This window comes from Brachionichthys hirsutus, chromosome 24, assembly GCF_040956055.1.
Source record: "Brachionichthys hirsutus isolate HB-005 chromosome 24, CSIRO-AGI_Bhir_v1, whole genome shotgun sequence".
Taxonomy (NCBI): Eukaryota; Metazoa; Chordata; class Actinopteri; order Lophiiformes; family Brachionichthyidae; genus Brachionichthys; species Brachionichthys hirsutus.
Window position 1 is genome coordinate 1,524,201 of NC_090920.1, and position 9,883 is coordinate 1,534,083.

The following is a 9,883-nucleotide window of genomic DNA, read 5'->3' on the forward strand; positions in this document are numbered from 1 at the left end:
ACATTTGCACAATTATCCTGTCCTGTCACATTTCAAGACTTTCCTATGATCACGTTTTTTATTGTTAATATCAGAAATTGGACTTTGTGCGTCATTCCGGCCATTTTCCATCCGCAGCACGAGTCGCCGTGTAACAACATCCCCCCTCGGGGGCCTCATTCTCGGAAACCCACAAATCAAACTTTAAGCAGATTCTCCAGCCGCTGCTCCGCCGCCTGATCTGTCGCCAGCGCATGCAAAGAAAACGCCTCAATCACGGAGAAGTGTTTTCATTTCCCTGCGCCGACGTCTGGCATTTGTGCATGAACACGAATGCTCCCACACCTCCCCCTCCTCCTCCTCTTCCTCCCATTTTCCCTCCTCTCACAACTGACCCAATGTCTGGCTGTCGTCTTCACTTCGGGCAGGATAATGATTTTCCTCTCAAAACAGAATATCGGGTGTCGGTTTTTACAGAAAAATGAATGAGAAGCTGATAATATAAACTCTTTTTTTATATATATATCTTGTACAACAGGAAGGATGTGATGCTTCCAGACCCATCCGAGTTTTCCATATTTGTTCTGGCTCTCCGCTGGTGATTGATTACTTTTACAGGCCAGAACAACGTTTTGGCCTCGGATCCCATCTGATCACCTAAACCGCAGACTCCAGTGCGGAATTCTGTCAGCGAAGAGATCAGAACACATTCTGTTTCCAACACAAGGTAATAAAGTTGATTTACTCGAGTATTTCTGGTGAGACTTTACACTCTAAGCCAGTTTCCATGGCGCGTTGCCCAGAATGAGCACCTCTATCATGTTTCAAGCCCGACGTATTCAATATTTCACACGAGAAAGGAAAGATAGGACAAAAAAAAAACTAGACCGTAATCGATGCAGTAATCACATTACTTCAGAAAAAGTACTTTTAATTCTGAGAAAGGCGAGCAGAGCCATGCGTCTATATACAGTGACGTATTTTTAAATAGTTGCGCTGCGGTATTTCTGCTTGATTAAAGGATCTGGATGCTTCCTGCACCGCTGCAAAAATAATCTGATGAAGGCACACACACACACACACACACACACACACAAAAGCTGGATTGCAAATTGACCACAAAGATTTCCAAACATGGATGCTTTTGCAACACGCAGAAATCAGGGAATGAAACCAGAGCGGTGCTAATTAAAGGAATAAAAAAAACATAATGAGGCGTTTATTGATGGAATCTTTGGTTTCTGCAGAGACTTTTCCGCCTGTAAGGACGGATTATATAAAAGTGATCATTTACAGCCAGTTTGTCTGGTTGCTTTCAATAGTTTCTTTTACATGCACATGAATTTGCTTAAGCCACAAAAGGACCTGGGGTCATTTAAGGTCAGCTGCGACATGTTTGCACTGTGACAGCCATAATGCGCTAAACAGTCGTTCCCCTCTTCCTCGACTGTCCAGATAGTTATTTTTTGCAGCGGAATATTTACGAGGGACGATAAGAGAAGCGAAGATGACATCTTGCTGCGCGCAATGACAGCAGAGCCACCCAGAAACCGGTCTGGAAGTGATTCACGTTGAAAAATATTCCCGAGGCTGCACTGGTAGCAGGCGAGCGTCTCGGGCTGCAGCTGTGGGATCAAGAGAAACTCTGCTGCACGAACGCTTCCCGCTCAGTAGGTGCAGAGTCGAGGTGCCAGACAAGGGAAGGAAAAGAAATGACCTCAGTGGCATGACAAATTATCCTTCTGTGTTCACAGACGTGCGAATAAAATGTCTTAAATGTCCAGGATATTCCATCACCTGGTGCCAAATTCAGTCTTGCGTGCTTATTTGGACGAGTCCAAGCCGGCGTTATTCTTCCCAGGTGTCTGATTTTTGGGAAGCTACACGAACACCGTTCAAAAGAAAGGGTCGAAGAAAACACACATTTTCCAAATTGTTTTTTCCTAAAAAGAAAATGGAAAATTACCCGGGTGTCGCTGGAATCACGAACGCATGCAAAGAAAACGCACCAAAGATGAAACCACAAGCTTGGGTTTTGAATTTTTTAGAAGCAAAGCGTGCACCCTGGATATCCGGGAGAACCTAAACGTGGAAAGCCGTGCCAAGCCAAAGATCAAATCCAGCTGTTCCAGGGGTGAAGCATCCCCTACCTTAGGGAGCGCTGCGGCGTGGAGGGACCTCGGAGCTGTGGGATGAACGCTGAACAAGCAGCCCCGCCGAGGGTCTCGGCTTATATCTGCAGGTGGGTGGAGCTGCACGAGTTGGATCTGCGTTCAAACCGAGGCAGAGGAGGGCGTCCAATCGGGAGGAGGAAGAGGCTCGTTTGGATTGGAGCAACCGGTGCATTCTTTGCACGCAGGCGGATTTGAGGGCCTCGCTTTTTTTTGGGGGGGGGGGGGGGTTAGGTTGAGGTTGAGATGGAGCTGGTGCACCTTCCAACAAACATGTTGCCATGGAAATGCAAAAAAAAACCAAACAAACAATGTGGCTAATAATGTGTCAGCATAATTTCATGTGCAGGGGAGGAAGAGAGTTTACGGCCACAGGTCCGGGGTGCAACTCCCACGTTATACCCCCGGGGGGGGGGGGACTGCCCTGACATGCGACTCCCCTCCAGAGGTTTAAATGACGGGAAGGAGCCGAGTCTGGAAGGGAAAGCGTTCACAAACAGCTGGTTCACATTTGAGCGATGACGCTTTGTGTTTTTTGTTTTGCGTTGCTATTTCTGTCCATCAAGCGTCAAGGAATTACTTACAGAGAAAACATTTTGTTTCCCCCCCCCCACAACAGCTTCTTCACATGCAATTAAAGCAATGCAAATAGTGATGACTTCACTTCCTGCTTGGGAAGGTGGCCCTTCAGCCACATCCGCCACTTCGTTCTCAAAACTTTCTTAAAACTCGTTCTCTACTTTATTTCCTGCCACCATTTTCTGACGTTAAAGTAACAAGAATTTGGTAAACGGCTTCTATTTTTCCTTTCATTTTTGGATCAAATGTGCAAATATGCCACCATGAAATGAAAATCTAAGCAATGAAAAATGTTAAATCTGCCGCTGGGAATCACAACCACAGATTTTGACCCCTTTTTTTTTCTGATTTAAATTCTTTTTTTTAAAAAGAAACGAGCCCAAAAAACACGACTTAAGCGCCACATCCTGCTTCTGTTTTTTCTCTTTTTCCATCCAGCAGCTGCTGAAATTGGCCGTCAAAGCGACTCGTCTGTTAGAGCGTCTCATAAAGTCGCCTAATGGCTCAGAAAAATGCCCCCCCCCTCCCCCTCCCCCTCCCTCCTCGGCTTTGTCTGGTTACTTTTGGCGGAGGACTCTGAGAAATTATTCCGCAAATCAGCTCTGTAAATGAAAGGTTAGTGCTTTCAGGCTGCGGTTTAAAGTTTGAGTGCAGGAATGTTATTCCAGAACAATGCTGGAAGTGTGAGAATTCCGGCTGCCGCCAACGGCCTTTAACAAGCGGGGTCATTACGTCCAGAACGAGACCGACGATGTGTCTGCTCAGGAACTTTTTTATTCAATGCATTTCTGGAGCCAAAGTCCCTTCAAGGTCCTCATTGCTCCTTTTCTCTTTCCCATCTCTTCCACTGGTTCTCTCTACCAATGTGGACTGTGTTTTCCCCGTCTCTTTGACTGTTCGGATTAAAAGCGGGAAGTTGGTGGTCTCAGATAACATCGGCACACCCTCCGTCGGCCCCCCACCTCCCCGGGCTCGGGGGGCCGCCAGGATTACTGCGGTGCATGCGAGAGAGAATACCGCAGCTTTAGCAGGACCTCGCTCGCAAATGGTTTATTTATTCGGCTGCGTGTTTGAGGCAAAAAGAAAGCTCTGGCTGGCATTTCGATCCTGCTGCCCTTGGAACATGATTGGGGGGGGGGGGGGGGGGGGGTTAGCCAGGTAACTCAAATTCAGGAAATGTTGGGGGTGTTGCCAGGAACAGATTATATTTCGGTGATGATCCTGGATGATTCATATTAAACGACTCTCAAAATGCTTCGGTGCCTTTATTGAATGGCTTCTTACCGGCCACATAATCACTGTTTTTTTTAATTATTATTATTATTTGGAGGTCTGAATCTTTTAATCTCTATTGAAATTGAACGTTGTTGAATTATACCATGAAATAGGACTTTAGATTTTTTTTTTTTTTTGGTGACAGATCTCCTCGCTCATCAGGAGTCATTGGGTTCACCTGTGACCCCTCCCTCAGGTGTAGGTGATCAGACGAGAGGTTATATAAGGAGGTGGGAAACGCATCTGCTCGGGAAAGAAGTCTGTGTCTGTCTGGGTTGCTTGAACAGAAAATTATTGATTCCAAATCTCTCAATCTCTCAGGTTGATTGGCTACGATCAGTTACATAGGAACAAAAAACAATAAAGTTGCACCCAGAAGAAAAAAGGAATCCCGAGAAATCACAAAGACGTGCACAAACAGCCTCTCAGGAATGGCGTGTCAGTGAACGCACCGCACCGGTCTGATTGTTTAACCGCATATAAACGCCTTCGGTGGCCTGACGGAGGCGTGTTGTGCTGTTCTGTAAGCAAGTACGGAAACGCTTCCGGAGGAAGCTCTCTCTCGCGTGCACGAGATGTGTGTGCGCGTGCGTTCACTGCATGCATTCAAGTGTCTGGGAGCTGCGTTAACTTGTGGAAAAAGAGGTAGACGACGTGCATCGCGTAATAGGAGCCGCCAGACCTGTTTTTTTTTATCGGGTTTTATTTATAGGTAATTATGAGAACTTAAATGTTTCCCGCGGGACAGTAAAAGCTGCTGGCGGTGAAAACATCAGGTCGTAGCTTGTTATCGTTCTGCCTGTTCAGACTCAGGTCGTGCTCTCATGACCTCATCCGTCCGTCCGTCCTTCCTTCCTTCCCATCTCCTGTTGGATTCAACGTAACCGATTTGTGATTTGTGAAGAAGCCGCCGACACCGCGGCTCTCTCCGCACCTCGGAATTCATTAAGCGTTTCGCTGCGGTTGGACTTCCTTGCCAAAGCTCATCCCCTGGAATCGCATCATGCGGATCGGCCTCTTCGCTCTAATGATAAATCCGAAGCGGGTTTTGTGTCTGCGGGCGTCTCTTCTGTTTCTGAAAAAACCCACATCAAACGGTGGGATGTTTGTGAAAGTGGGCGCCCCTACCCGGTTAGGATTTTAGCAGAACTGGCCCCTAGAACTGTCCAGAGGAGAGACGGGGGACTATATCGGGTAGAAAGGATGCTGAGGATGGAGCTGCCATGGTAACGGGGCTAGAGGTCGACCCACAAGACGATGCATGGACGTAGCGAGGTGGGGGAGGACGATGCAAAGGACAGGGTGAAGGGGAGAACAGGGGACAAGCCAAAAGTACAGTGGTAGAGCGTTCACATCTATGATACTGCCCCTAGTGGCGACTTTAATTTTAATATGCTAACTGCGCAACAACACTACAATGCTACAACGCGTGTTTTTCGATGTATAAAAAAAAAAGTGCTTGAACGCTAGAGAGCAGTTTATCCAGCCACAAGGCGAAAGACCAGCGTGGTTTGCATGTAACCCACAACCCACAATGCCTTGGGACGTATTCCAAGCCGTCTGCCTTGGCCTCCTTAAGTAAACAATATTTGATTTCTGAATTTGACGTATTTGAGGTAACGCTCCCGCGCCTTGGGTTCTGAAAAAGAGAAAAAAACCTGAGTTTGGAAGGCTGAGAGGAAATAATGCAAAACCAAAACTTTGAGTAAAAGTCGACCCGGTTGATATTGTGAGGGGACGAAGGAAATCCCTCATCAGATTCCCGGTATCCTAGTCGTGCTGAAAACTTTTGATAATGGAGAAATAAGAGACTCCTTTATCCAGATCCTGTTGCGGAGTAAAGTCTCTTCATGCCAGGTTTAAAACAAAACAAAACAAAATCAAGTGTTATAAAACGCAAAGAGAACTTAGATCATGTTTTTGGGGAATCAGGAGATGCAAGAAATTGATTTTCTATGGATTAAACGCAAATAGCTTATTTATCCACTGCAGGGAAAACAGCAGGGGGTCAATTCCAATGGCTTCATCTCTGAGGCGCTACGGCTCAGCGGAACTAACGCCTCTGAAGCCTCCGCGTGTAATCAATCGATTAGGACAAATATTAGGCTCATCTTAGCAGTTGTTCCTCGCAGAATTCGCTCTCAGAATTTAGTCAAGTCAAAACTAGATTTAGGTCAAAAATGTCTCTGTCAAAATGTACTATTTTTTTTTCTTCTTGTGGATATATTGTTTCATGCCAATGATCCATAATCTAAATATTTCGTTTTGCCATTGCCATCTTCTGTGGGCAAAAGCTGACTCCTAGTGCGAATATATATCGACCTATAAAATAAAAACAGCCGAGTTGCCCAAAGTGTCCGCAAGTTTTCCACAGCAGACAAAACTCTTCATGTTAATCCATCCCATTATTGCGAATCCTGTGATGTCATCGCCGATTCTTTTATAACCATTGAGCTGCGTCAGTAAGACAAACAACGTGTCACAGACATTTTTTCCATTTTCCACGCAGAGCCCATAAACGGCTGATCTCGTCCTGCACCAGAGGCATCTTTAAGATCACATGAGCGTGTTGTGTCATCATCGCCTGCTCGCAGTGGCGGGTTGTTCCTGTTTTTTTTTTTAACGCTGCAGATCCGAATTCACCGACGGACCCCCCGCAGCAGCATGAACGCAGCCTTGCTCATGGGTCCGCTCGCCGGCGTGGTCGCCACCTTCGCCTTGCTGCTGTTCGTCCTGGCCAAGCTGCTTTCCGGCCACCGCGGCAGACCCGCGCGGGATGGATTCGGCTACGCCGTGCTGATAACGGGCTGCGACAGCGGCTTCGGGCACCAGCTGGCTCGGCGTTTGGACGGCAAAGGCTTCGTGGTCTTCGCCGGGTGTCTGCTGCCTCGAGGGCCCGGCGCCCGGAGCCTGGCCGAGCAGACGTCCGGCAATCTGAAGATCCTCAAGTTGGACGTCACCGAGGACGAAGAGGTGGAGCGGGCGAGGAAGACTGTCCGGGAAAACCTGCCAGAGAAAGGTTAAAGCCGAGTTATTTGAAGTATACTGTGCACGCTTTAGCTTGTATCTGAATATGGGTCAGGGTTCAAACAAAACTGGAGTCTTGACTGTCATTTTCACGCCTGGCTCCGGCTTTGTCAGGCCTGTGGGCGGTCGTGAACAACGCCGGCATCACAGACTGGGCAGAGATCGAGTGGAGCACCGGCGAAGACTTCCGCAAAATGATCGACGTCAACCTGATTGGCTCCGTTAGGATCTCGATCGCCTTCCTGCCTTTGGTCCGTGCCGCCAGAGGTCAGCCTGAACACTCGTGGCACGTCCCCCGCCGTTCTTACCCCCCCCCCCCCCCCGACGTTGACGTTTGAGGTTTCCCCCCCCCCCCCCCCCCCCCCGACAGGTCGGATGGTTTACGTCTCCAGCATCTTTTCTTTCTTCAACTGCCTGAACATGGCCGCCTACAGCGTGTCCAAGAGGGGGCTGGAGGCGTTCGCCGATTGCCTGAGGGTTGAAATGGACAGTTTCGGCGTGAAGGTGAGACGTTTTTTTTTGTTATCCAGTCCAGCTACTAAGCAAATTTATCAAATACTTTTTATTTTTTATTTTTTTCTCCTTCCCTACTTTTAGGTCAGCATCATCCAGCCTGGAAACTTCGCCCAAGCCACCAACATCGTGAAGATGAAAACAGGAGCGGACATTTGGGAGAAGCTCAGCAACGACCAGCGGCGGGTGTTCAACCGGAAGTACATCGAGCTGGCCAGCGAGTACTTCAGGTCGACCGTGAGGACGGGATTCAAGAACGCCGACCTGGTCGTCGACGCCATGTTGCACGCCGTCGTGTCTGCCAAGCCCAAACGCAGATACCTGCTGGTCTCGGCCGTGGATCGGTTCTTCTTCCGGCTCTACCCTTTCCTCCCCGCCGCCCTCGCCGATGGCATGCTTTCTCTCAGCGGCATGTACGCTAAAAGAAAACGAATGCTTTATGCTAAATAGGAAAAATAAATAAAGAAGAAACCTTTTTTTGGCCTTTTAAAATTTTGGTTAATGTCGCAATATCGGCATCAAATCATGTTTTAATTATGACATCTTGAGTTCTGTTCGTTTTTTTCCTTTAAGAATAAAGTTTATCCTGAATGAATGTATTTCTTATGATGAAGGAAGTTTTTGCGGTTTCACAGTGTTTGTGGAAAAATGCAGGCGGAGAATATCGCAGATTACTGCGGAGTATTTTTAGTTAGTAGAATTGTGACCTGAAGAGTTCTTGGTTAAAAAAAAAAAAAAAGACAGATTCTGAGACTGTAAAATTCTCAGAATAGTCCAAACCATTAGTTTTCGTGGGCAGGGCGTCCATTTGAATAGAGGTCAAACCCCCTCAAGTGGGAAGCGCCTGATCCAATCCATTTCGTGGTTAATCCATAAAAAATCAGAAGAGAAACCTCATAAAAATCGCAATGTGTATTATTGAGAAATATAATATATTATATAATAATATAATTATGTAATATTTATATAATAGTTCAATCAGTTCCACGTCTTCTTCTTCTTCTGGGATCATTTCCAGTTTTTATAGAATCACTTTTCAGTCTAAAATTTCAATAAACAGCAGACACGATAGTAACATCAGCAGAAGAAGTCGCTTAATTATAATATTATTATAAAAATCACTTTTCACTGTTTAATTATGCAAAACGGTGTGCTTTGAAATAAAGGAATCTGGAGCCCCCTGCTGGACACCGGAGGAACCGACCGGCTTCGAGCTTCAGGTGAAGGCAATCATGCAGTGATTTTAAAATCCCTGCAGATCCTCCTCCTCAAATGAAACGGAGAGGACGACCCGCAGCTTCTTCTTCTTCTTCTTCTTCTTCTTCTTTAATGCTTGTTTCTCCATCTCCAACAGATTTAGACTCTCAGACATGTCAAGCAGGCACGGACACTACTTCCCACTGGGTCGGCAGCTTCCCAGGACGCCTCCGGCCCCAGAGGTGAAGAAATGCTTTCATTTTGGCGACGACGACGACGATGATGATGACGACTCAAACGTGGATCGTCAGAATCGGCAGGAGGGAAGTCAGACAGGTAATCGAGATCAAGGTGAAAACCTCCCTCGAAAGGTGCTTGATTTTATCAAAACCTGCAGGTATCGATCGATTCAAGTAAAAATAATCACACTCCTTTCTCCCTTGTTGAATTTCCCTGCCCAGAACCGGATGACAGCTCCATGCTGAAAGGGATGAAGGGATATCAGTTGACACAGGTCGAATTGGAATTCATTCAAAAGATCAAAGAGGAGAGGCTCATTAAAAAACTAAAGGTGGGTCAGGATTGCGTGCTTTGGTGCGCCTGGGAGTTGTCGTTGTGTGTTTACTGAGGTTATCCCGCCCGTCCCTCAGGGAGCGCTGGAGGAGGTCCGGAGGGCGCTGAGGAAGGAGACGATGGCCGCGGAGCTGGTGGAGGCCTCCAGAGAGAAAGCCCAGGCTGAAATGGAGAAGGTGCTCCTTTGATGCCGATTCCTTTTACGAGCGGTCAAACCTTTGTTCTCTCTTTTTAACTTGTCCTTGATCACGTCCTGATAAATCCACCGCTCGCCCTTCAGTTCCCGTCCTGCGAGGAGCTCGTCGAGTGGGTCAAAGTGATCCTCGGAACAAAATTGCCTTCAGGCGAGGTCTCCCATCTGGATGCGAAGACTCTGCTGGGCTTGGTGCGGGAAGAAGATGTCCAAAAGGTCACGCAGGAGAGGAGGATGAAGCTCGTTCAGATGAGGAAGATGGTGGAGATCAAGTGAGCTGGCTTTCTGCGTCGTGAACGAAGGGCTGAGATGATTTTGAAGCTCCCCAGGGAGAACATGGAGATTTTCTGTGTCTCTTGTTTTGACAATTTAAGGA

The 9,883-nt window shown here is 47.2% G+C and overlaps 1 protein-coding gene across 1 annotated transcript; it reads left to right on the forward strand.

Moving 5' to 3' along the window:
* Positions 1-6,668: 6,668 nt before the first annotated feature.
* zgc:113142 (uncharacterized protein LOC503524 homolog) lies at positions 6,669-7,994 on the forward strand. The gene is made up of 4 exons (XM_068756499.1): positions 6,669-7,023; positions 7,146-7,298; positions 7,402-7,535; positions 7,629-7,994. Exons 1-4 carry the CDS (start codon positions 6,669-6,671, stop codon positions 7,992-7,994), a joined length of 1,008 nt encoding a protein of 335 aa, XP_068612600.1.
* Positions 7,995-9,883: the final 1,889 nt, after the last annotated feature.